Consider the following 27,500-nt stretch of genomic DNA (forward strand, 5'->3'; position numbering starts at 1 on the left):
ATTCTCATATCCGAATCCATATTCAGATCTTCACCAAAATCGAATCGAATTGTCCTTGTCAGACACTCAACCTGTCCAGTGTCCACCAAGTTTCGTCCAAATCCGTCCACAACGTTTTGAGATATCCTGCTATGTATCGTTTTTGGCCCTATATCTCCCAATGGTAAAGAATCACTGAAAACATTCTAGCAGCCGGATCAGAATCCGGATCTTCACCAAAATCTAATCATTTCGTTCTCGTCACATACGCTACATCTTTGCCAAATCTCGTCCGAATCCATCCATAACTTTTTGAGATATTTTGTTCACAAACAAACAAACAAACAGACAGGGGTGAAAACACAACCTCCATCCACCTTTGATGGCGGAGACAATTAGTGATTTGTTTGGAATGCCGGTGATAACTCAACTACTCTTCGTAAGACACCGTGGGATATTTTAACATCCACCGACTAATACGAGCAAAGACGGGACACCCGGTTTTGACATCCGGTCCATCCTTCGGACGGCACACACGTCGATGCATCTCCCTGCATGCGAAACACCAGGATGGTAGTTTATAGCTAGGTCAGGATATGAACACAGGCTACACATGAGATAAGAGGGCAGTGTGACTATCCTGCCAGTGCTGTTCATGGACAATTCTATTTAGATTCTGAAGTGTGATGCTTTTTTTTTTTTTTTTGTCTTTCTTTTTAAACTTTTTTATGCAATTTGAAAATCTCACCGAAATTAAAGAAAACTTCATTTCTGAACAGCGAATGTTAAAGACAATCACTGTACTGAGAAACTCCCCCTGTTAAATGTTGTTCTAGGTTTACGGGCCAAGATGGGGGGGGGGTGGGGTCATGGGGTTGCGGGTGGAAAGAGAGAAATATTCTGCTCAGACAGAGACCACTTGGCTGCGAGCGTCGAGGAGTGAATGGAAGGAAATGTTTTTGTTCTGCACCCTTCCATATAAATCACAAGATATGAGAATCGTGGCACGATCTTAGCAATCTCTTTCCACTTGAAAAAGAAACTGATCAGACAACCCGCTGTACAATCTTTTCAAAACAAATGGCGGTTACCATGGCAACTCCCTTCTTTGGAAGCATCATTCGGAGGAGCTTTTGAGAAGAGAAAGTGAAAAGTGCAATACCAGGACATCGTCACAAGTGCCGGTTATGTGGTGTGTGGTTTCAGAATCGTACACGCGTTGTCGGGCACGGTGTAACAGACACTGCTAGGAAAAAAAGGAAAACAAATAAATTAATAATCTTCTCGCCATCTATTTAGCAAAACGTTTCTGAGGATTCTAAGCAAAAATCAAAGACCTCATGATGTTTACGTCATTGCTCAGTCTACATCCATCTGATTACAGAACTGCTCCCCACACCCTCCCTCCCAATTGCTTCTCTCTGTCCCTTTAGCCTTGCAAAGGTAAATATATGGACATGACAAACAAAATCAATTTTGCTCGATTTCCTGATTTTTTAAGCCTTATGGTAATTCTTCGGTAAAATGCCAGCGGCATAGAAAAGACCCCTTTATATACGGTATGTGCCGTGTGGTAAAGTATAGAAAAGAATTGCCAACGATCCCTTGGTTCCTCCTAAGAACACAAGGGTAGTCAGCATGCACAAGAGATTTTTTTTTTTAATGTCCCTTCTTTTCTATAGTTTGCCACATGGCACATACCATGAAAAGGAGCCTTTTCTGTGCCCCTGGCATTTTTCCCAAGATACATTTTAAATACGAAACTAAACGCATTTGTTAATCGTACAAGACTTTATTGAAAACAATATAAAAGACTTGAAAAAGTAAGGGGAACAAATATTCAACCCAGGCAGGATTCAAAATCGCAACCCCCAGCTTGGGAATCTGATGCTTTATCCATTAGGCCATTGGGCCAGCATGTTGCAATTAAAAAAAATGTTTTAAAGGGGTATAAAGTGTGTTAGTCTAGTTGCCGCCCTTATATGTCCTTTATAAGAGGCTGCAATGTTAACGACTGCGAACTTTTTTCACGGAAATGTGTTCTACATAGTTAGAGAGTCAAATTAGCTTGGTTGCTAATACTGTCGGGGTACATCTATCTATATTATAATAGGCGAAGGTGATTCTGTCTGTCTGTCCAGGGGTGCGGCTTACTCTGTTGAGAGAGTAGCTCCACCCATTCTAGGAGGGGCTTCGAAAACAAATTCTGGGAGAGGCTTCATATAAACAAATATCCACCATTTTATTAACTCGCATAGCTTTGAGGCCTGTTTTGTAGGCCGTGGTGTCTTGCTCTCTCCCATTTATTGCAAATCAAATTCGATATATCATTTCATTTTTCACAGTCGCTCACATAGTTTTAGACTCGGTTGAAAAAAAACGGGAAGAAAATCCAGTGAAAGTTTCCGTTTATAGAACGAAATGAATTCTCAAAGGCCTGTAACTTCAAAGCCATTGAGTCTCTCTCACGCCTTTATCTCCAATCTAACTCACCATCTGATTTCATTTTTATCGATGGTTTTAGACTCGGTGTCAGCAATAATTGAGAACATTCACACACACGCGGGAAAATGCAGAGATATATTTTTTAAAATCGCGTCATGATGTATCATACACCGCCCAACATGACACAGACGGCAACATGTCGACATATATTAAAAATCGCTTTTTCTTTTCCGTTAAGATATATTACTTTTCCGTTTGATGACAGTCGTCACAAAAACGTCAACAATGATGCCGACATATATTTCTTCGTTTTTATTTCATTCAACATTATTATCCGGAAGTAAAGGTTCACGTGTTCATTTCACATGTGCAAAAACAAACTCCATTTCACGTGTGCATGGACATGAAATACAGACGGGAAATTGCTAAGAGATATTTCGTTCGAAGCAATTATACACCGCCCAAATAAAAAATTTCACCGATAAACCGAGTGAATTCACCGAGCGAATTTCATCGAATTTCACCGAGTTTCAGGAAATTACCGAGAGATATTTCTTCGTTTTTTTTTATTAGTTACTAGCAGAAGTACCCAGCGTTGCCGGGTGGGGGTGGGGGGAAGGGCACGTACACTTTAAACATGTATATACATGTGGGATGTGGGATATATACATGTGGGACATGTGTGTGTGTGTGTGTGTGTGTGTGTGTGTGTGTGTGTGTGTGTGTGTGTGTGTGTGTGTGTGTGTGTGTGTGTGTGTGTGCATATATGTGTGTGTGTGTATGTGTATATATGTCTGTGTGTGTATGTGTATATATATGTGTGTGTGTATATGTGTGTGTGTGCGTGTGTGCGTGTATGTGTATGTGTATGTGTATGTGTGTGTGTGTGTGTGTGTGTGTGTGTGTGTGTGCCCACGCACATGCATTCACATGTTATCAGAAGTAAATACATTGTGTAGATTACATCATTTGTGCATCTGATAAATTGCCAGTAACCATTTTGTGAAACTGAATGTGTAGGTGCGGCATCTAACTCAATATGTCGAAATGTCACACACAATGTAACTCAATATGTCGATTCCCACGGGTGACCCCACTTGTATATTTCTATATTACAGTCACGTGAAAAAGTAAGGACACCCCATGTAAAGTTTTGACTTTTTCAACATATTTTAACATACAGCTATTTGATCTTCATTTCAACAATATTGATAGATAAAGGTGATATAATATAACAAATATCATGAAACATTTACATTTTGTAGTCCATTGTATAATTTAAATAAACAACTGCAAATTTCGCATGTGGAAAAAGTAAGTACACCTTTGGCTCTAATAGGTCGTATTGCCCTCTTTGGCAGAAACAACCTCAAGTAGGTGTTTCTTATAACTGTCTACCAGTCTCTGACATCGACTGGGAGACATTTTTGCCCACTCCTCCATGCAGAATTATTTCAGCTGTGCGATGTTTGAGGGGTTTCTTGCATGCACAGCTCGTTTCAAATCCCCCCACAACATCTCGATGGGATTTAGATCCGGGCTTTGACTTGGCCATTCCAGAACCCTCCATTTCTTTCTTTTCAGCCATTCCTTGGGGGATTTACTGGTATGTTTAGGGTCATTGTCATGTTGCAAGGACCACCTTCGGTTGAGCTTCAACTTTCCGACAGATGGCCTCACATTATCCTCAAGCACCCTCTGGTACAATGAAGAATTCATAGTGGATTCTATGATGGTGAGCTGCCCAGGCCCTGATGCAGCAAAGCTGCCCCAAACAATAATATTTCCACCACCATGCTTTACAGTTGGTATCAGGTTCTTGTGGTCAAATGCTGTCTTTGGTTTTCGCCAAACATGTCTTCTGGTACTGTGGCCAAATAACTCTACCTTTGACTCATCTGTCCAGAGCACATTGTTCCAGAAGTGCTGGTCTTTGCCTGTTCATTGGTGTCGGTGTTCATTGGCAAACTTTAGTCTTACCCTGATGTTCTTTCTGGACAGCAAAGGTTTCCTCCTGGCACACCTCCCATGTAGATCAAATTTGTGCAGCCTCTTTCTAATGGTAGACTCGTGCACTTTGACATCAACAGTGGCAAGAGATACCTGAAGGTCCCGTAATGACATTCTGGGTTTCTCAGAGACTTCTTTCAGCATCTTGCGGTCTGCTATCGGGCTGAACTTGCTGGGGCGACCTGGCCTGAACAAGTTGGCAGTTGTTTGGAATCTTCTCCACTTGTAGATAATTTTCCGGACAGTCGAATGATTGATTTCAAATTGTTTGGAGATCTTTTTAAATCCCTTCCCAGACTCGTAGGCATCTATAACCTTCTTTCTGAAGGCCTCAGAGAGCTCCTTTGATCTAGGCATGGTGACGCCGCACACTTCAACAACAAAGAGCAAACCAAAATAAATGTCTGAGGTTTAAATAAGACAGGTTCCTCCAAGATCCTCTCTAACGATGTTCTAATCATTTGCACCTGAGCTGGTGCACCTGATTCTAATTTTAGGTATTTGAAGTCGTGATAAATGTAGGGGTGTACTTACTTTTTCCACATGTGAAATTTGCATTTATGTTTATTTAAATTATACAATAGACTACAAAAAGGAAGTGTTTTGTGATATTTGTTATATTATATCACCTTTATCTATCAATATTGTTGAAATGAAGATCAAATAGCTGTATGTTCAAATATGTTGAAAAAGTCAAAACTTTACATGGGGTGTACTTACGTTTTCACATGACTGTATATAATTTTAAAGCAAAAACTATGGCACGTAGGTGGAATTTGTTTTGAAAGCCATTAATTAGACCTATTGGCCGATGTATATTCCAAGTTTCAGCTAGTTTCAATGTATAACCCTTGAGATATGAGCGGCAACACATTTTTGGTGGACGGATGGACGGACGGACACCAGCGTGATTTCGAGGGTTTTCTAAATAAAACTCAAGAATGCATAAATGGACGTTGCTGAAATTTGGAACATATTACCTCGACGTACAAAGAATTTACTTCTAAAATTTGCAGCCGATTTCATCCAGTAAAAGTTGAGAAATGTATTGTTATGTCGGGGGGTAAAGGAATATCTAGAGCCAGGTACATCTGTATCTGTAGGTATTTGACTGTCGCGATAGGGAATCAACCTTGTAATAAGTTCTATGTTTTTAGGCGGTTTGTCGGGGTAAGAGTATACCTGTGAACATACAAGGATGTTCGTGTGTTAAATAGTTGTAGGGAGTAAGATAACACCCATGTGTGTCAGACCTGGTAATCATTCCTTTGTCCCTTATGGCAACGCACACATATAAACACTTAGATAGGTCCTTAGTGCACACATTAATTAGTTCCCTTCCCTTACAATGACTTTGGAAGAAGACCGGCAGGAAGCCAGATCGGGGCATTGCCGGATGGCCACCGCCAGCCGCACCACCAGCTGGCCTTGCAACTTCGGGTGGGACGAGTTGTAACCCACGCCACAGGGAACGTGTGATTGGTTGGCGCGGAAGGCGCACACCTCCAGCCAATCAGGGCGGGAGGCGCGAAGACGCAACTGAGGAGGTTGCTCATTGGAGGGAAGGCGCTAGAAGGTTCGGTGGACGGCGGGAAGCTACAAGGCGCTGATTGGGGGGGGGGGGGGGCGCCAGAGCTGACGTCACATGCAAGGTGATAAAAGAACGCGCTGAACGACATTTGCTCTCTTGGCGCTGCACGACATCTTAGCTCTTGGCTTCTTTGCTGGTCTCTTGTCTCCGCTCTTTGCTCTATCTCTTTGCTCTCTCTCTCTTTGCTCTTTCTCTTTGCTCTCTTGGACTCTGCGTGCTGGACCCCTTCGTAATGGAGATCTCTCTGTGCTTAAAGCTCTTGCTCTTCTTGTCCCTGGTCTTCATTGGCTCTTCCTTCTTGCGTGCTGGACCTTCGTGCTTCGTGCTGGGTGACGGTTCGTCGTGGTGCTTGGAGCGGGATCCGGTGCTGTTGGTACTGGAGCGAGGGACCTCGTGGTGTGCCTCAGAGCGAGTCGCATCGAGGCCGGGTGGAGCGTGCGAGCGAAGAGGCTGAGGTTTCTTCATGCTCGGAGCTTGGAGCCGCACGGGGCCGCGTTGAATGACAAACAGATAAGGACACACCACATTTCCCTGTACACGACGAACGTGTTCTTTTGGTAATTCATTTTCCCCTGTCTCGTATTTGGAAGTCGGTGTGTGGGATCCCAATTTAGGATCATTATTTATTTACCGTCGCATTCCTTGTTCTCGGGTTTCGTAATAAACGTGTTTCTTTTTGTACATTTTACGCTGGATTCCCGTTTTGAGTTAATTCCCCTGCAGGATTGGAGCTGCCGTCGGTTCACTACAGGTAAGCGCTTGCCCCCTCTTCTCCTTCATTCTTTCTCCCGTACTTTTATAGCCGAATCCGTATTTGGTCGTCGCCTCAGTTAAAGCCGTTCGGTCTTCCGCGGTCCCTGGTGTTAACCTTGAGGGATTCACACGACAACTGGTGTCAAGAGTGTGGAGAATCTGGAAACTTTTTTTTTTTAGTCTGAGGCGATAAATTGGAATTGTCGATCTGTGCGCGGGACGCGAACAGCGCGTCAGTTAACATTTAAATTTTATTCCTGGTAAAAGCCACGACGGAAAGCGACCTCTTCTTAATGGATGGAGGAGGTGGGCAATATGGAAGAAAGGATGGAAGATGCGGGAAGCATTGGGGGTGAGTCGGAAGTAGTTGGAGTGGAGCTTAGTGATGGAGCTGCCCCCGCTATCAAGACGGCCCGATGGATTTACAGGCCTTTTATGAAAAAATAATGAAGGGAATGAGTGATATATTTAATGGATGGACGAGTGAGTGGGGGGAAGGACGAACGAATGGTGCCGATGTGGCCCAGGAGAAGCCAAAAGTGGCAGAAATTCAATCGGAACGGGGGGGGGGGGGGGGGGGGGAATTCAAATTGGGAATTGCACCAGGAATGACAAAATCGGAATCACAGTGGGAAGGAAGGGAAGGTAGAAATTTAAATGGGGAAAATTTGATTGCGGCATGTGAAGAGGTGAATGGGGAATGCCTACAGGTAGATGGGGAGTGTCAACAGGTGAATGTGGAGTGCCCATCTGTAGATGGGGAGACTGCATGTTTGGAAGTAAATGGAAAATGTTTGTTACATGCTGGCCTGGAGGTTTATCGGGACCGGATGGATGCCCCAACACATCAACAGGGGGAGGAATTTGGAGTGGTGCAGCACAAGGGCGATGTGCAGTGCAACAGGGGATAACAACAGGGGGTGTCCGGGTAATGGAGCCGGATCGAGTATTTATTGGGGACGGCCTGATGGGGCCAGAACTGATTGGGAATGTGAATGATGAGCATGATGTGACACAGCGGCTGGGGACCTGGGACAGTCCCATGGAGGTGGAGTTTGACCGGGCCCAAAGGAGTTTGGGGGAGGAGGTGAGTCGGTCCAAGGAGGAGGTTGAGGTGACCGAGGGGACCCTCACCACGAACACCGATTGGGTAACAGAGGCTCCGAAATTACAGAACCAGTTGGGGGAGTGTGTGGGCTCAAGGCTGGATTTGGACATTGGAGGATCGGGAGATAGAGCCTCGGGAAATTTGGTCCCCGTAGGGAATTTGGAACAGCTGCAGGGAGGGACAAAACAACCTGTGGTAGGAGTTGTTGACTGCAGCTGCAGTTTGGCACTGGGGATGAAAATTTTTAAAACGAAAAATAAATTTATGCTTAAATGGGAATTTGATTTGGAGCAGCCATGGAGTTGGACCCCAGGCTGTGGAATGTGGACCAGGAGAGGTCATTGGGGATGGCCTCGGGCAAAAGTTGCCCCTTCGAAATTTGGGAATGCAAGCCAGCTGGGGGGCTGGGCTGGCGAGATTTGGACGCGGTGTCCAGCCATGGGTGTCATGTACGACCTGGGCCTCACGGGGGGTCTGGTGGAGTGTGGCTTCCCTTGTTCATTGGGGAGCCACCCGAGCTGGTGGCTCGGGCTGGCAGGGTCACCGGACCCTGGTGGGGGTTAAGACCTCCAGGGGGTCCGAGGTGGTTTCTCAAGCCTGGGATGGCATTTATTGAGGACCACTAGGAGGAGGTGTTGTGGGTCGCGCTTTGGTGGTGGCATCGCGGACGGACAACTTGGGCCTGATGTGGTGACCACCCGGGCATGCGGCCTGACACCCTCTCCCTGAGACTCTGGGACAGCCAGCATGTGGTGACCTGCCATGCTGTGTTGGTCTGTGGACGCGGGTCGGACCGAATGGACAGGAATGAGATAGCCCACCGGACAACCATTGGGGCATCTGTGGAACGTGATGGTGTGAGAGTGACCTTCCACAGATGGTCCGTTATGATTTATGGACTCTCGGTTTGGGAAGAGAGCCATGGGATTGATGAATCGGGAATTTGTAACATGCCGAGCATTTGGGCCATGCTCGGCTGGCAAGTGTATGGCAAAGCATCTTTCTTTGGTGAGTTTAGTAAAATGTGAAAAATGTTTGGCATGGACAATCTCAGGGTTATATGCAAATTTAAGGGTGGATTTTTTTTTTGAAATGGCATGGTGGATACTGAGAGCAGTGTCACCATTATTGATCCAGGTGTGTAGACCAAAGTGTTGGAGGCTGTGATAAAATTGATAGGTGAGCAGGACACAGCCTTCAACTGGTTGCGGGGGCGATTGCACCAATATTTGGGACGCGGGGTTATGGGGATGTAGTTGTGTAGTCTGGGGGTCAACGTGGTGCTATGGGTGTCCGAGGTGTGTGGACCATGTATTCTGGGTGGGTCTCCTGGTGGAGCATGGCTGTCGACTGGACCATGGTGTCGTCAGGTGTGGGTGGGCACTGGGGGGCTGCAGTTCTGTGGACTGGGGGACGAGGGCGGCGTAGGTGATGTGAGGGGAATGCCACGCACTGCGACCATCTCCCCCATGGCCGAGGTTGTGCGTGCGGTAGTGTTTGTTGGCAGCAGGTGCTCACCACATTAGCCAGCTGGGGCTGATGCAGCCGTGTTCCTCGCAGGGGGGCCAAAGGATGGATGGTGGGGGTCGCACCCTTATGGACACTCATGGGCCATGTTGGCGTTTTGCCTGCTCACCTTGTCCCGGTGACCTTTGCACGGTAGAGGTGCGGAGCTGTCGTAGCCACATGTAGTTGTTTAGAACAGTTCACCGTTGGATGCGGATCCACATACCTGCCAGTGTAGTGGGGACAAAAGTGAAATTTGGAAGAATTTGGTAGGCCCAATGGGATAAATTTTGGGATTTTGAGGGTGGATGGCACTTTGGACCCGACCAACCTGCAACTACCTACACTTGAGGTGAGTGTTTTGATGTTTACTGTCCCAGGCTTCAGGACTTGCTTATGGAAAATTGGGGACATGTAATTTGGAGTTGGGAGGCAGGTACGAGTGATGACATGGCCAGTGAGGGGGATGGAATGTGTGCCACAGAGTCTTGTGGGTGGTGTTTGTTTATGTGTAGAGGTTATGTGTTTCTATGTGGTCGTGAGGTTGGACATTGAGTCTGGGTGATTATTGTGTTTTGAGATGTAATAGTAAAATGTGAATGGAATTTCACATGAAGCAGGCCATGGCAACTCTTGTAACATCTTTTTGGTACCATCTTCTCTGGATTGTGTTGAGAATTGAATGGCAGCGGGGGAGGAAATGTGTTTTGGGATCTTGTGGGTGGGTAAGGTGTGTGTGCCCGCAGGTACAGATCAAGCTCTGAGGTGTGATGCCTGCGGCCCCCCCTCTGCGGCAATTACCCCTGGCAACCGGTGGTATCTGGAAATTGGAGCTCATCCGTGGAGGGTCTGGTTGGGCGCCGTGGGGTAAAGGAGACTCCCGGCGACCCGTGGAGCTGCGCGGAAGCAGGAGGCAACGGAGCCTGGTGTGTGGAGACCCTCACCGGCGGGGTAACGGCGGAAAGGGCTGTTGGCTGTCACGGGGCCAAGAGGTAAAGGGGGGGGGGGGGGCAATTAACTTGAGAGTTGGTTGACTTGTGTTTGGGACTGCGGGCACCACCGCCTGAAGCGCCCCCATCCTCTTACTTGTGCGGTACCTCCCTGCTGCCTAGTTGAGAGGTATGCACGCACTGTGATATGACATCTATGCCATGGTCCTGCAGGGAAGGGGGCGGGGGGTGAAATAAGTGCTTTGTTGACTTTTGAAATGCCTTGATGAGTATTGGAATGAGAATGAGTGGTTAAGGGGTTTGTGTTGTATGAATGTGGGCGAAATCCACCGAGCTATGTCACTCACCTGTAACACCTGAACAGGGCCCGCCGAAATTTCTGGGTGCATTGGATTGGCCCCACAGGTAAGGTTGTGTCTTGTAGCAACCACCGGGGGACGCGGTCTGTAGACTGGGGTTGTACAAATGTTTAGAGTTTTGGAAGTTTTGAATTAGGTTAAGTTTGTGGTTAAGTTAGTTTTGTGTGTTGTTTGTTTCCTCCCTCCGCAGAAACAACGAATGAAATCATTGTACATATTTGCATGATTGTTAAGGGGATTAGCTTGTAAAGGAGGATAGGTAAGTAGCTCCGGCCCATTTCCCACAGCCCTCCTGCTTTATTTCATAGGCTAATTAAGTGTGAGACAGTAAGTCTTAAGACTGGAAGGGTAGCGTCTGCAGTGAACCTAGCAGGAGCTATGGTTCCGGGGGGTGTTATGTCGGGGGGTAAAGTAATATATAGAGCCAGGTAGATCTGTATAGGTAGGTATTCGACTGTCGTAATAGGGAATCAACCTTGTAATAAGTTCTATGTTTTTAGGCGGTTTGTCTGGGTAAGAGTATACCTGTGAACATACAAGGATGTTCGTGTGTTAAATAGTTGTAGGGAGTAAGATAACACCCCTGTGTGTCAGACCTGGTAATCATTCCTTTGTCCCTTATGGCAACGCACACATATAAACACTTAGATAGGTCCTTAGTGCACACATTAATTAGTTCCCTTCCCTTACAATGACTTTGGAAGAAGACCGGCAGGAAGCCAGATCGGGGCACCGCCGGATGGTCACCGCCAGCCGCACCACCAGCTGGCCTTGCAACATCGGGTGAGACGAGTTGTAACCACGCCACAGGGAACGTGTGATTGGTTGGCGCAGAAGGCGCGAACCTCCAGCCAATCAGGGCGGGAGGCGCGAAGACGCAACTGAGAAGGAGGTTGCTCATTGGAGGGAAGGCGCTAGAAGGTTCGGTGGACGGCGGGAAGCTACGAGGCGCTGATTGGGGGGGCGCGCCAGAGCTGACGTCATACGCAAGGTGATAAAATAACACGCTGGATGACATTTGCTCTCTTGGCGCTGCACGACATCTTAGCTCTTGGCTTCTTCGCTGGTCTCTTGTCTCCGCTCTTTGCTCTGTCTCTTTGCTCTCTCTCTCTTTGCTCTCTTGGACTCTAACGTGCTGGACCCTTCGTATTGGAGATCTCTCTGTGCTTAAAGCTCTTGCTCTTCTTGTCCCTGGTCTTCATTGGCTCTTCCTTCTTGCGTGCTGGACCTTCGTGCTTCGTGCTGGGTGACGGTTCGTCGTGGTGCTTGGAGCGGGATCCGGTGCTGTTGGTACTGGAGCGAGGGACCTCGTGGTGTGCCGCAGAGGGAGTCGCATCGAGGCCGGGTGGAGCGTGCGAGCGAGGAGGCTGAGGTCTCTTTGTGCTCAGAGCTTGGAGCCGGACGGGGCCGCGTTGAACGACAAACAGATAAGGACGCACCACATTTCCCCGTACACGATGAACGTGTTCTTTTGGTAATTCATTTTCCCCTGTCTCGTATTTGGAAGTCGGTGTGTGGGGCCCCAATTTAGGATCATTATTTATTTACCGTCGCGTTCCTTGTTCTCGGGTTTCGTAATAAACGTGTTTCTTTTTGTACATTTTCCCCAGATTCCGGTTTTGAGTCAATTCCCCTGCAGGATCGGAGCTGCCGTCGGTTCACTATAGGTAAGTGCTTGCCGCCTCTTCTCCTTCATTCTTTCTCCCGTACTTTTATAGCCGAATCCGTATTTGGTCGTTGCCTCAGTTAAAGCCGTTCGGTCTTCCGCGGTCCCTGGTGTTAACCTTGAGGGATTCGCACGACAGTATTTTCAGTCCCCATGTTAAAGCTGCATCCAGAGAAACGATCCCTTATATAAAGGGAGGAGTGATTTGCGCCTCCCTTTGATAATTTTTTTTTTTAAATTTTTTACATAATTTAAAAAAATATTATTCATATTTTTAAGTTCCCCCCACCCTCCACCCCACACCCCATCAGCAATAGAGTTCATTAGTGAAAAGCACATCGAGTGAGCAATCTAAATCAATAGATGCATAACGAGGGCTAAAAAGAGATGAGGAAGCACAGAAACCCCAATTCAGAGCCGTGCAGGTTGTCGTGTTATTTTTATGGCGAACCAATCGAGTTTGAATGCTGGATCTACAATGAAAACAGGGAGCCGTCATCATGGGATCCTTGGTTAAGAAAAACATTTCAATGACAGAGACAACACAGATCGCATGTAGAACAGCAAAATCAAACGGTAGTGTTACTGTGTTGGTCTAAGAGCCGAGAGTCAACCACCACCTGACGGTGCAAACAACACAATTAGGATTCCCTAGCAACAAACACACAGGTAGGGAGTAATGGATACAAAAAGAAGGCACGCGCACTGCAGGTCACCAGGAGGTGTTGAAGTTGTAAGGGTTCTTGACCACAAAGTTGAAAGGTCATTTCCCAATCCTCTTGTGACCTCAGTACCCACCTTGCTCTTTACAGGTGCTGCAAGCATGGTGGCTGATGCAGTGTAGGTATTGAGGCTTTTGCTCTAAGAACACACTCGGCGGTCAGACAACACTCTCAAAAAATAATAAAAGAGATGTACAATACCACATTAAGTAAAGTGAACCTTCTGCAAAAGGTACAAATCAATTACTCGGCGCCTGGGTAAAGCATGTGATCCACCACGGGCAATGGCAAGCGAGCACCCAGCACCGTGGCCAGCTGACGGGCAGCTGGCTCTCATCGTCCTAACACTGAACACGCGGGCCGCACTTAATGCAAACCGTGTGCAGGAATTTTTAAGAAGTGATTTATCCCATTGCGAATCAGGGCTCAGTTTTCAGGCTGTGCTTGTCTGGTGTAAGCTGGACCATCAAAACACTGGTTAATGGCAAGACGAACTCTGCGGCACGCATTGGCGTAGAGGCGAAGCAACAATGGGAGTAAATGGAAGGTTGCGCACCACGACTCCATGGTGTGCCACGGCGGTAGAGAACGTTAACCCATCGGGTCCTTAATGATGCTGTTAGGATATCTCGCCATGTGCGGTGACACATGTCTATTTCGGTTGGGCCATGGCAAACGGGGCCGGAGCACCATGACGAAGCCGAGCTCGACGGAGCGGGTTCAAGTCCAATCTACTTGTGAGCAAGTGCTGGAAGGGGGCGGAGGGGGAGAAAAGGCTAAAATGTTAGCGAGTCACTTGGGAGACGCTGTCTTTGCACACGAATAAAAACCTGTCTGTCTTTTTAGCTGGCAATAGACGCATGATAGAATCAGTTCCAAGAAGCCTCACAAAAATAACAGTGAAAAAATGAAAACTGTGAGGTCGAGTGTTACGATATTTCAGAATCTGACCAAAGCGTAAAGACGCATGACAGGCCCTGGTTTTAACATGATTATACAAGAGACTCACGCAAGGAGGGGGTAGGATGACGTATACCCAAAACGCAGCCGTAGACTTACCCTGCCCAGCGCACCGCAGCCGCCCGACGACCGTCTGTGGCCTGTCAATGCTTATGGTGGTGCAAAGACAAAAAGCACGCCAATGTTGGCAGCAGATGTGAGCAGCGACGTAACGGGAGTGCGGTCGGTTCCCCGGCGACCAGAGTTTCCATACTATCCCTCGCTCGAGGAACTTGCCAAGAGCTATTTGCGCAGCCCTGCAGAGTCGCCAATCTTGGCATGTTTCGAGGGTGGGCCACCGGGTTAGCTCAGCAAGCCGTGCCCCTGCCCGATAACGAATACGCGACAGAGGTTAAACATCACCTCGGCAACAGACACAGCAACGTCGATGAAGTACTAACCAAGCCGTGCCCATTCCCCAGATGTGGCAATAACGCAAGCCGAGTTCAACTTTTTGAAAGCTTCACAGGTTACCGGTCGGGTACTCAATTTGTTGACAAAACTGTGCTTTAGACCCCTAACTTGGGGGTCCGCGAGGCGAGTTAGTCCAGCAGCCCACTGGACAGACACACGTGAATGTTCGCGATGGCTTCATGCACATTGACCCCCAAATTCGAGCTCAAGTGCAGAAGAGCAAGACATGAAGGGAGGGGACGTACGGTGGAAGAGATAAGATCTGGGACATGAACAAAACAGCGTGCAGCATGCCGCAGCAAGGCGTTGGTTTTCCGTGCATGCCGCCAAGCAGCTGTACGCGCCTTTAAAACACCGCGCCAACCCAGCGCCCAGCCACACGCCGCAAAGCCTCCTTCTTCATCCCGCCCTCCCCGTCAACCAGCTCAGCCAGGCAGCTGCTTCATGCATCCTTGCCTGCACTGAGCGCTCCTGGCCAGAAAGCGTACGGGCCGTGCTCCCCAGTGCGAAAAACTCAGACATCTCGAGATGATGGAGAGGACAAAAAGTATTCAAAAAAAAATCTGAAAACATCAATAAAAAGAAACGGGAGAAAGAGGGAAGTGCATGATTGTCTTTTTTTTTACAGTTCACATCATCATTTCTTTCCAAGAAGAGACGTACATGTCACCACTTATGTAATGATGTTTTGCATCGAAACGCAGCATACGGATAGGCCGATAAAAAAGACGTCATGACACCACCAATCCCACACAAAGAAAGCAAACTCAATCCCATCAATACCCGTTGCCATAATGTCCTCGACCTTCATGTAAGCAATGGACAAGATCCTTCAGGAATCCAAAATGCTGAAACAACAACGCTGCACACAGTGCTGGTTCATTTACAGGCGGGATGATGTACGACTAATTCCCACAATGCACCAATGTATGATGTACTGCACAAAACACAGACGGCGATACATTCTATTGGACGCAACAGCAGCAACGCAGCATGTTAAGCATGTTAAACGATGCATGTTCATTAGATACGAGGGAAACTTAAATTACTGAAACAAGAAACAACGGTCGAGAAACACCAATGTTAATATTTATAAATATACAAGTATGTACATATGTAGGGCTGGCAGAACATGCAACAGAACATGTTAAACATGCAACAGCAGCAACGCAGCATGTTAAGCATGTTAAGCATGTTAAACGATGCATGTTCATTAGATATGAGAGAAACTTAAATTACTGAAACAAGAAACAACGGTCCAGAAACACCAATGTTATTATTTATAAATATACAAGTATGTACATGTGTCGGGCTGGCAAAACATGCAACAGAACATGGTGTCAAACACGCAACAGCAGCAATGCAGCATGTTAAGCATGTTAAACGATGCATGTTCATTAGATATGAGGGAAACCTAAATTACTGAAACAAGAAACAACGGTCCAGAAACACCAATGTTAATATTTATAAATATACAAGTATGTACATCTGAAGGGCTGGCAGAACATGCAACAGAACATGGTGTCAAACATGCAACAGCAGCAATGCAGCATATTAAGCATGTTAAACGATGCATGTTCATTAGATACGAGGGAAACTTAAATTACTGAAACAAGAAACAACGGTCCAGAAACACCAATGTTAACATTTATAAATATACAAGTATGTACATCTGAAGGGCTGGCAGAACATGCAACAGAACATGATGCCAAACATGCAACAGCAGCAACGCAGCATGTTAAGCATGTTAAACGATGCATGTTCATTAGATACGAGGGAAACTTAAATTACTGAAACAAGAAACAACGGTCCAGAAACACCAATGTTAACATTTATAAATATACAAGTATGTACATGTGTAGGGCTGGCAGAACATGCAACAGAACATGATGTCAAACATGCAACAGCAGCAATGCAGCATATTAAGCATGTTAAACGATGCATGTTCATGAGATATGAGGGAAACTTAAATTACTGAAACAAGAAACAACGGTCCAGAAACACCAATGTTAACATTTATAAATATACAAGTATGTACATGTGTAGGGCTGGCAGACTAGCCTAGAGGTACGCACACTGGCCTCGGCTGTCCTGCCTGGGCTGGAATCCAGACCCAGCTATAAACTATCAACCTGGTGTTTCACAAGCGATTCATCAATGTGTGTGCCGTCCATCGGACATCCTCCGTGAATAGTAGGCAAGCGATCGCTGGCACCGTGAACGAATTCCAAATTCCTGCCCCAACTACTGCTGGGAAGGTAAAGGTAAGCCACCCAGTACAACCCTCGCCCAGGAAGCTGCTTTGGCGGCATCGACACTCTGTCAAGACTATGGTATATCAGAGAGAGAGAGAGATTTACACATAATTTGTTTTAAAACCAATGGCGTTTCTTGGACCATTGCAAGTATTCGGTGCGTTGATCTTGGTGAACAGCCCGTGGGCATTAGAGCATCCATACAATAAAAGTATTAACTTGAAATTCACTCAACCTCTGCTATTAGTCCTGCAAAGTGTGTTCAGGATTATAAAGGTATTCGAAAAATGTTTTATCTTGCACACAACGGCCTACAAAAAAAAGAATCCGAGAAACAGGAGATGTCGGGGGAGAGGAGGGGGCCGCAGAGGGCTCGGACAAAGCAGTGATGTTGGTTAAGGTGTGAGCAGAATGGTGAGGTGTTAGAGAAGAAAGAACCCACAGGCAATGCTGTGACATCTGAGCCCTCACTAGACGTGTCACAAAGCCGTGTGGGTTTGAAGGACTGAGTGGAACAAACAAGGTTCAAACGCTCCGAGCGGATTGGCCCGCAAGGATGTTGACTGCATTGCCGGGTCAGGTATTGTTTTTACTGTGTACCTGGCAGCATGGAAATGGTAAGAAATCATTGAAATAAATAATCATTTAAGTAATGCGAGCTAAACCATGCGGAGAGGAGAGAGGGGGTAAACCAAAGCGGACCATACCTTTCTAGATCCCAAACTTTGAGTGGGGAGCTGTTCTGCAGACACGCGGAGCCCGTCACAAATGAGCTGCCAGGATAGGGTGGGATGAGGACGGCCATGAGTCAGGGGATTACATTCCCCCCGAGTTAACACTGTAATTTAATTTGAGCTGCAATCTATCAGCGGCTCTTGTTGCTATGATGTCCTTCAGACCAATATGTCAAGCTTGGGCCTAACTTCAAATCATCCACTAGATTAGCTAAGTACAGTGGATTGTGGAGCAACAGTGAGGTTTACCAAAAGCAAGGTCGTTTGGGAGAGGGAAAAGCAAATTACCAAATAATGCAAACAAAGGCAGTTTTAACATAAATAAATGCAAAGTCTGATGTGTGTGTGTGTGTGTGTGTGTGTGTGTGTGTGTGTGTGTGTGTGTGTGTGTGTGTGTGTGTGTGTGTGTGTGTGTGTGTGTGTGTGTGTGTTGATGTCTGTGTGGATGTGTGTGTGTGTGTGTGTGTGTGTGTGTGTGTGTGTGTGTGTGTATGTGTGTGTGTGTGTGGACTTGTATGGGTGTGTGTGTATATATACAGTCACGTGAAAAAGTAAGTACACCCCATGTTAAGTTTTGACTTTTTCAACATATTTCAACATACAGCTATTTGATCTTCATTTCAACAATATTGATAGATAAAGGTGATATAAAATAACAAATATCATGAAACATTTACATTTTGTCGTCCATTGTATAATTTAAATAAACATAAATGCAAATTCCGCATGTGGAAAAGGTAAGTACACCCTTGGCTCTAATAGGTGGTATTGCCCCCTTTGGCAGAAACAACCTCAAGTAGGTGTTTCTTATAACTGTCTACCAGTCTCTGACATCGACTGGGAGAAATTTTTTCCCACTCCTCCATGCAGAATTCTTTCAGCTGTGGGATGTTTGAGGGGTTTCTTGCATGCACAGCTCGTTTCAAATCCCCCCACAACATCTCGATGGGATTTAGATCCGGGCTTCGACTTGGCCATTCCAGAACCCTCCATTTCTTTCTTTTCAGCCATTCCTTGGTGGATTTACTGGTATGTTTAGAATCATTGTCATGTTGCAAGGTCCACCTTCGGTTGAGCTTCAACTTTCCGACAGATGGCCAATCATTATCCTCAAGCACCCTCTGGTACAATGAAGAATTCATAGTGGATTCTATGATGGTGAGCTGCCCAGGCCCTGATGCAGCAAAGCTGCCCCAAACCATAATATTTCCACCACCATGCTTTACAGTTGGTATCAGGTTCTTGTGGTCAAATGCTGTCTTTGGTTTTCGCCAAACATGTCTTCTGGTACTGTGGCCAAATAGCTCTACCTTTCACTCATCTGTCCAGAACACATTGTTCCAGAAGTGCTGGTCTTTGCCTATGTGTTCATTGGCAAACTTTAGTCTTGCCCTGATGATCTTTCTGGACAGCAAAGGTTTCCTCCTGGCACACCTCCCATGTAGATCAAATTTGAGCAGCCGCTTTCTAATGGTAGACTCGTGCACTTTGACATCAACAGTGGCAAGAGCTACCTGTAGGTCCTGTGATGACATTCTGGGGTTCTCAGAGACTTCTTTCAGCATCTTGCGGCAGTCGAATGATTGATTTCAAATTGTTTGGAGATCTTTTTAAATCCCTTCCCACACTCGTAGGCATCTATAACCTTCTTTCTGAAGGCCTCAGAGAGCTCTTTTGATCTGGGCATGGTGACGCCGCACACTTCAACATCAAAGAGCAAACCAAACTAAATGTCTGAGGTTTAAATAAGACAGGTTCCTCCAAGATCCTCTCTAACAATGTTCTAATCATTTGCACCTGAGCTGGTGCACCCGATTCTAATTTTAGGTATTTTAAGTAATGATAAATGTCGGGGTGTACTTACTTTTTCCACATGCGAAATTTGCATTTATATTGATTTAAATTATACAATGGACTACAAAATGTAAATGTTTCATGATATTTGTTATATTATATCACCCTTATCGATCAATATTGTTGAAATGAAGATCAAATAGCTGTATGTTGAAATATGTTGAAAAAGTCAAAACTTTACATGGGGTGTACTTACGTTTTCACGTGACTGTATATGTTTATGTATATGTATATGTACATGTATATCTGTGTATATACTTCTTTTTTTTATACATATATATATGTATGTATGTATGTATGTATGTATGTATGTATGTATGTATGTATGTATGTATATATATATATATATATATATATATATATATATATATATATATATATATATATATATATATATATATATATATATATATATATATATATATATATATATATATATATATATATATATGTATATATATATATATATGTATGTATGTATGTATGTATGTATATATATATATATATGCACATATATATATATATATATATATATATATATATATATATATATATATATACATATACATATATATAAATATATATATATATATGTATAAAAAAAAAGAGTATATTTGTGTTCCTTTTGGTGTCAAAGGAAACCACACCAAATTTGAATGGAATCCAATAATATTTAGGGGTGCCACATCAGTGATGAATTTACCCCCATGCAAAAATAGGAATTCCCATTTTTTGGGCTGTACATACACAAAATAAATACATAATTATATATATACATTAAATATAATATTAAAAATAAATATATAGTAAATATACATTAAATAATAAATATACATAAATACACATTATACATTATATATATAGTTATATACAATATATTATACATACAGTTTTGAGACTTCCTTTGATCACTATCTGGGCAATTTTCATGCATGTTTTGTACAGGTTCCCGGGGTCAGGGGTACGCTTTTTTAGTGTGTAATATGTAGGCCTAACTTATTGACTGTGGCTCTTTTGTAGAGAGTGACCCTGTGGAGTAAGAATTAACAGGATTTTACCCACATTCTTGCTTATTTTGCAGATATGGCATGTGCTAGTACCAGTGTTTCATTGAAAACTCGGGCTCAGGATAATGTGTATCTCATTGGGTCCACTTCTGGAGATGCCATCAAAGGTGCCAAGCTCCCGACTGTGCATCAATCTCTTGTCCTGTTTTTCCATCACCTGAAGAAGGAGAATCGCACTGCCCGGGAGAGTGCAACCCTCACCATTGAAGAGGTTGTGAAGTTCTGGGAAAAAGCTCACCTACCTACAACGATGAAGCAGCACTGCATCCATCGTTTGGAGAGGCTATATGAAGAATGGAGGAGCCTCCAAAAAGGTGCAAAGCGGGGTGGTGCGACCCAAGAGAAAAAGGAAGCATCCTTCAAGGCCTCCTTGGAGAAGACGTTTGATCTTAGGCATGCAGATTCGGAGGCCATAATCACCAACCCCGAGGACAGGAAGTTTCTTCACGATCAATTCTCAGAGAGGAAGGCTTCAATGGGATCTGTAGACACTGTGTTGGAAGCAAAAACGAAGCGAAAGAAAAAAAGGGAAGAAAACGAGAAGACTAAGGCAGAGAAGGAAAATAAGAGACAGGAAATGGTCATGAAGGGTGCTACGGCTATGGAAGTCACAGACTCAGACTCTGACTCTGAGACCACAGCACAGGCTGGTTCTTCATCATCTGAAGGTGGGATATCTCTTCCCAAGAAAAGAAGGCCTATCAACATTGTCACTCCTGAAGTCGCAGCTTCTTTGGATCTTACGAAAACAAGTGACCGAATGGCTGTCCACAACTTGGCATCCATTTGTAGAGCAGTAGGATGGGATCCTGCAGAGCTGGCACTGAACCGATGGACAGTGCGGCGGAATCGCATGATGCATCGATGCAAAACCATGGACGAAATAAAAGAAGCATTTCATCATAATGTGCAGGGTCCTTTAGTGGTCCATTGGGATGGAAAGCTTCTTCCCGATGTCACTGGAGATTTTGTGCATGTGGAGGTGGATCGTCTTCCAATCCTTGTGTCCAACCAGTACCATGGAATGGAGCAGCTGTTGAATGTTCCCAAGTTACCTGACGGGGGAGGAGAAGCTATGGCAACCGCTGTAGTGGACACACTGAAGAGCTGGAACCTTGTGGGCAAGGTGAAGGCTTTGTCTTTTGACACAACGGCCAGCAATTCAGGTGTTCGTGGAGGGGCTGCTGTCCTCATTGAAAAGAAGCTACAGACTGAACTAATTCATTTGGCTTGCCGCCATCATGCGCACGAAATCATTCTGGGAGATGTTTTCACCACTCTTTTCGGTCCTTCATCAGGCCCAGACATCCAGCTTTGTAAGCGGTTTCAGGCGAAGTGGCCGGCCATTGCCCATCACCAACCAAAAAATGGATTCACAGATCCTGATACGGCAGCTGAGTTTGCACAGAACAATGACATGATGGATGAAGCTCTGGAATTTGCTCTTGTGTGTTTGAAAGATCAGCAGCCACGAGATGATTATCGTGAACTCCTAGAACTGACTGTCATCTACATGGGAGGAATCCCACCTCGTGGAATCCGGATCATGGCTCCAGGAGCAATGCACAGAGCCAGATGGATGGCAAAAGCACTATATTCGCTACAGGTGTTCATGTTTCGGTCAGAGTTCCACTTGACACTTCGAGAGGCGAGAGAACTCCGAGCCTTCAACATTTTTGTCTGCCTTGTGTATGTACAGGCTTGGTTTCAGGCTCCACAAGCTATTGAGGCTCCCCTGAATGACATTAACCTCTTCAAGAAGTTGGAAAAGTTTGAACAAATCAATCAGAAGATGGCTCAGGCAGCCTTGAAGGCACTTGGCCACCACACGTGGTACATGAGCCCAGTACTAGTGGCATTTGCATTCTTTGACACCAGAATTGACAAAGAAAGCAAGATCAATATGATTGAAGCATTGAAAAACGATGGTGAAAACCCCTCTCCAAAGAGACCAGCTATCAAACGAGGAACCGCCTGTCAATCGCTGGCCTCATAACAAAACACACCAAGCATTTCTTCAGCATCCTAGGGACCCCAACTGATTGGATGGATAAGGATCCTGGTTCATGGGAGCAAGAAACCAGCTTTCAGGAAGCAAAGAAAGCCGCCAGTGGCTTAGTCGTGGTGAACGACAGGGCAGAAAGGGGTGTCGCATTGATACAAGACTACAATAAGCTCCTTACAAAGGATGAAGAGCAAAAGCAAGCTCTGCTCCAAGTTGTTGCTGCTCACAGGAAGATGTACCCCGATGCCAAGAAGGCAACAGTGGTGAAACAGGCCCAGAAATAGGAGTTACATTTCTCATTATATTGGGGTTTTTTAATATTATGTGATATGGTGTCTCTTCATTTTATGAACTGAACATTTGGATTGTTATCATTGAATTTGAGTTTTCATAGCAATATAGTGCTATTTGTGCAGCTATTGTAACTTGTGTTTGCTAGAATACAAAGAAAGTGAGTGGAGGGTGGATTTTCATAAAACAAACTTCTGGTTTTGCTTTCGATCCATATATAGAAAAGTTTTGTAGACACCTTTAGTTTGAAGGCTGATGTGGCACCCCTAAATAAAATAAGATTGCTTTCATATTTGGTGTCTTTTCATTTTGGAACAAAAGGAACAACATAAAGCCATGTCCCAGTAAATATTTTTTTTAAATTATTTTGAGCACCACCCTAATATATATATATATATATATATATATATTTACACATATGTTTTTTTTTTGTTTTTTTTTTGTATACCGAATCGAGGCTCGTGAAAGAGCTAACATCTATTTCACAAACAAATCAACCAAACAAACAAAATATATAAAAAGAGGGAGCGGAAGACAAGATGGGGAGAGAAGGGGAGGCACACAAACATAACATTTGAGAGCAGGGAGATGTGTGGGAGGGAGAGGGCTTGGGGGGAGGAGGCGTGGAAAGGGGGGGGGGGGGTGGGAGAAGTATAAAACACAAGGACACCAAGGACTTCTTGGACAGAAGTTGGAATTTCAAAAAAGTGGATTTAGGGTGAAATTAGCGGGGGTAGAAAATGTCAAGGTTTTGGAGGGGGGAAGATAAGAGATGGTGGTGAACAGCTGTTTTAAAGACCTGGAGGGTGGAGTGGGATTGAAGAGAGTGAGGGAGTTTGTTCCAGAGGCAGGAGAAAAGAGGAATGAAGGAGTGAAGGTGAGCAGAGAGTCTTGATTTTGGCAGTTTAACCATAAGAGGGTTGCAGGCAGATCTTGTGCGACCTGTAGGAATATTTGGGGGACAGACCCCAGAGAGAGCTTGGGGGGGCAAGGCCAGAGAGGAGTCGGTAGAAGACAGAAAGACCACCCACCTGCCTGCGGTGAGTGAGTGAAAGGCCCTTGGAGTTAGCTTCATCGTGGGAGATTCCAATGATTCTGAACGCTTTGGTTTCAACAGCGTGAAGACGAGCTAGGTGTGAGGCAGGAGCACCAGCCCAGAGGGGAGAGCAGTATTCCATTGAGCTGTGGATGAAAGCCTTGTATGTGGTGAGGAGCTCAGGTGTGCCAAGGAAGGACTTCGCACGACGGAGGATGCCCAGTCGGCGACTGGCTTTGGAGGCCAGATTTGAAATGTGGTTTTCCCAGGAAAGATCATGGCAGATAATGAGACCCAAAAGCTTGAGTGACAGAACTTCTTGGAGAGGATTATTCAAAAAGTGGATGGGAGGGTTGTCCAGTCGGTCTTTTCGGAGAAACATCGTAAGAGTGTGAGATTTGTCAGGATTGAAAGACATGTTCCACTTGTTTGCCCAGTCTGTGATTTTGTCCAGGTCTGCAGAGAGTGAGGAGGCTGCAGACTGCCGATCTGAGGGATGAGGAATGGAGCGAAAGAGAGTAGCGTCATCAGCAAAGAGATAGAGAGGATTTTCAAGAGAGTCAGAGAGATCATTGATGAAGACCAGAAAAAGCACAGGACCCAGAACACTGCCTTGGGGAACTCCAGCCTGAACAGGAAGAGGAGATGAGAGAAACCCATTCAGGGCCACACATTGACTACGACTAGAGAGGAGGTCCGCCAGCCATGCGTGGAGATTTCCATGGATACCAAAGGAGGAGAGTTTGGTGAGCAGAGCGGGGTGCCAGACCGTATCGAAGGCACGTGATATGTCAAGGGAGACAGCTCTAATTTCCTGTTTGGCATTGAGGACCTCCATCCATTGTTGAGAAAGCAGAAGCAGCATGTCCAGAGTAGAGTGACCAGGTCTGAAACCAAATTGATGATCAGAGATCAAGCCATTGGAGAAGAGGAAAGATTTCATATCTGAAGCAATGATGGATTCCATGACTTTGCTGATAATTGGGAGAAGGCTGATTGGTCTGTAGTTGCTAGGATCTGTTTTTGCACCTTTTTGTGCAAAGCGGTGATGTTGGCTGATTTCCAAGCAGATGGCAGATGACCTTGAGCAAAAGAGAGGGTGAAGAGAACAGAGAGAAGGAGTGAAAGAGCGGAACAGGATTTTAGGACCCGTGGGCTGATGCCGTCAGGTCCAGTTGCAGAATCAGAGTCGAGGGTTGACAGAAACTTTTCCACCTTGTCCAGGAGCAGCTGGGAACGACTGGGTACGGTGGGTACAGAGAGGGATGGGTTTGGGACACAAGATTTAGAGGCAAACACAGAGTTGAGGCATTCAGCTTTTTCACGTGCGGAGTCAGCCGTGTAGCCGTTTCCCTCTCCCTCTCCCATCGCATGTTTATGTATATGTATATGTATATATATATATATATATATACATATATATATATACATATATATATATACATATACATATATACATATATATATATATATATATATATATATATATATATATATATATATATATATATATATATATATATATATATATATATACATATATACATATATATATATATATATATATATATATATATATATATATACATATATATATATATATATACATATATATATATATTGTTACGGACACGACTTATTAAGATGTTATGCTGGGCCGAGCGGAATGGCCGCCGTGTTCGCACAAGTTACCCGATTATACTCGAACCTTGGCCGAGTCGCGCTACGCTAAATCAATTGAGGAAAGGACACAGCGGCTGGGTTAAAATGACACGACACCAGGGGTACGGTTCTCAAGACCTCCGGAGGAGGTTATAATATTGCGGAAGGTTAGATTACAAAGACAAGAGAGACAGCATAGAAAGGTGGGCACTTAAACACGGTCTTATCTTAGCCCCGACAGACGACAGATAAACGGGACAAGACTGACTCACACGGGGATTGATGGCAAGGAAGGCGGGTAGTCGATGGCTCAAGGTGCACTCTTGGCTCAGGGGCAGAATCGACCCGGTCCGGTCCAGAGATGCGGGAGGTCTCTCAGCGCTCGGAGGTCGCGACTTGTCTTTCCAAGCTGGGGGCGCATCTGACCTCACGTCCGGTAAGTGGCTGCGCATATCCGGCGGGGAGTGACACGCCCTCGGCTCGTTAGCTCCGCCCCAGATGGAATCGGCCCGCCGCTTCTCACTGGCTGCGGGGGGTTACCGGGCTCCGCCCCTGACGAGGAGCTGACAGCCAGCCCCTTCGTGGTAACCCCGTGGAGCGCATGGGCAATGGCGGCTAACCAAGCCGGAGTGAGGACGCACACTCCCCGCGCCGCGCCGCGCCGCCCCCCTCTGTTGTTGTAGTTGTTGTTGTAGTTGTTGTTGTTGTTGTTGTTGTTTCATGGGGAAGATGGGAGGAGGTATGGGGAGGTCCTAAACTCACTACTGGTGCCATACAATCACATTCTGGTGCAACGAAGATTCAGAATTAATGGAAACGAGTCCTTAACTGACATAGACTAAGAATAACTAGCAAGATGTCCGAAAGTTGTCTACGTGAGATGCGGTGGACCTGGGCACGACATTTAATGGGGGAAAAAGGGGAAGGTCGGTTCTACAGAGTGTTATTTACAGGCAATGGGACTAGGGAATGGGGGATTGGGGATAGTTGGGGAGTATTGGGGAAATAGGGGAATATTTACAAGCGGATATGGAGGCCAAATGCCATATCCGCAACAATATATATACATATATATATATATATATATATATATATATATATATATATATATATATATATATATATATATATATATATATATATATATATATATATATACATATATATATATATATATACATATATATATACATAATATATATATACATAATATATATATACACACATATATATATATATATACATAATATATATATATATATATATACATATATATATATACTGAAACGCAAAAGAAACTTACCACCTTTGAAACCTTTAAATATCAACAATAACACTGCGTGTAGTAAATGTGTGAACTTATTTGTGGACAATAGTGTCCTCACTGTCAGACAAAACGGTCATGGATGGTCACTTGAACCTTCAATGGTCACTTCATAGCACAGCTGTTGAACAGCCGTTTTGACTGTCAGTGATTAGCCAAGGGGTACGGGATGATTTTCATGAGCTGCACGTGATGTCTTGATATTGGCTTTAAAAAGGCCAGTGCAAAATGGGCATTTTGACCGAAACATTTGACCATTTTAACCAACTTCAAAAAGACCGAAAACGCAAAAGAAACTTACCACCTTTGAAACCTTTAAATATCAACAATAGCACTGCGTGTAGTAAATGTGTGAACTTATTTGTGGACAATAGTGTCCTCACTGTCAGACAAAACGGTCACGGATGGTCACTTGAACCTTCAATGGTCACTTCATAGCACAGCTGTTGAACAGCCGTTTTGACTGTCAGTGATTAGCCAAGGGGTACGGGATGATTTTAATGAGCTGCACGTGATGTCTTGATATTGGCTTTAAAAAGGCCAGTGCAAAATGGGCATTTTGACCGAAAAATTTGACCATTTTGACCAACTTCAAAAAGACCGAAAACGCAAAAGAAACTTACCACCTTTGAAACCTTTAAATATCAACAATAACACTGCGTGTAGTAAATGTGTGAACTTATTTGTGGACAATAGTGTCCTCACTGTCAGACAAAATGGTCACGGATGGTCACTTGAACCTTCAATGGTCACTTCATAGCACAGCTGTT

At 44.9% G+C, this 27,500-nt stretch overlaps 2 protein-coding genes across 4 annotated transcripts in view; one reads left to right on the plus strand and one right to left on the minus strand.

Annotated features, from left to right (window-relative positions):
• Positions 1-27,500, plus strand: part of DDRGK1 (DDRGK domain containing 1) — a 642,973-nt gene that overhangs the window by 180,437 nt on the left and 435,036 nt on the right. The window lies entirely within an intron of this gene.
• FBXW4 (F-box and WD repeat domain containing 4) overlaps positions 1-27,500 on the minus strand; it is a 148,330-nt gene that overhangs the window by 28,803 nt on the left and 92,027 nt on the right. For 2 of the 3 annotated variants that reach the window (XM_068111281.2, XM_068111278.2), the window contains one exon: positions 17,465-17,530. The exons of the other annotated variant lie outside the window; for it this stretch is intronic. In XM_068111281.2, coding sequence (XP_067967382.2) covers positions 17,465-17,530 — 66 coding nt within the window. The remainder of the gene's footprint in view (positions 1-17,464; positions 17,531-27,500) is intronic. 3 annotated transcript variants of the gene reach the window in all.

Source organism: Myxine glutinosa, chromosome 3 (assembly GCF_964187855.1).
Source record: "Myxine glutinosa chromosome 3, kmMyxGlut1.1, whole genome shotgun sequence".
NCBI classification, from domain to species: domain Eukaryota; kingdom Metazoa; phylum Chordata; class Myxini; order Myxiniformes; family Myxinidae; genus Myxine; species Myxine glutinosa.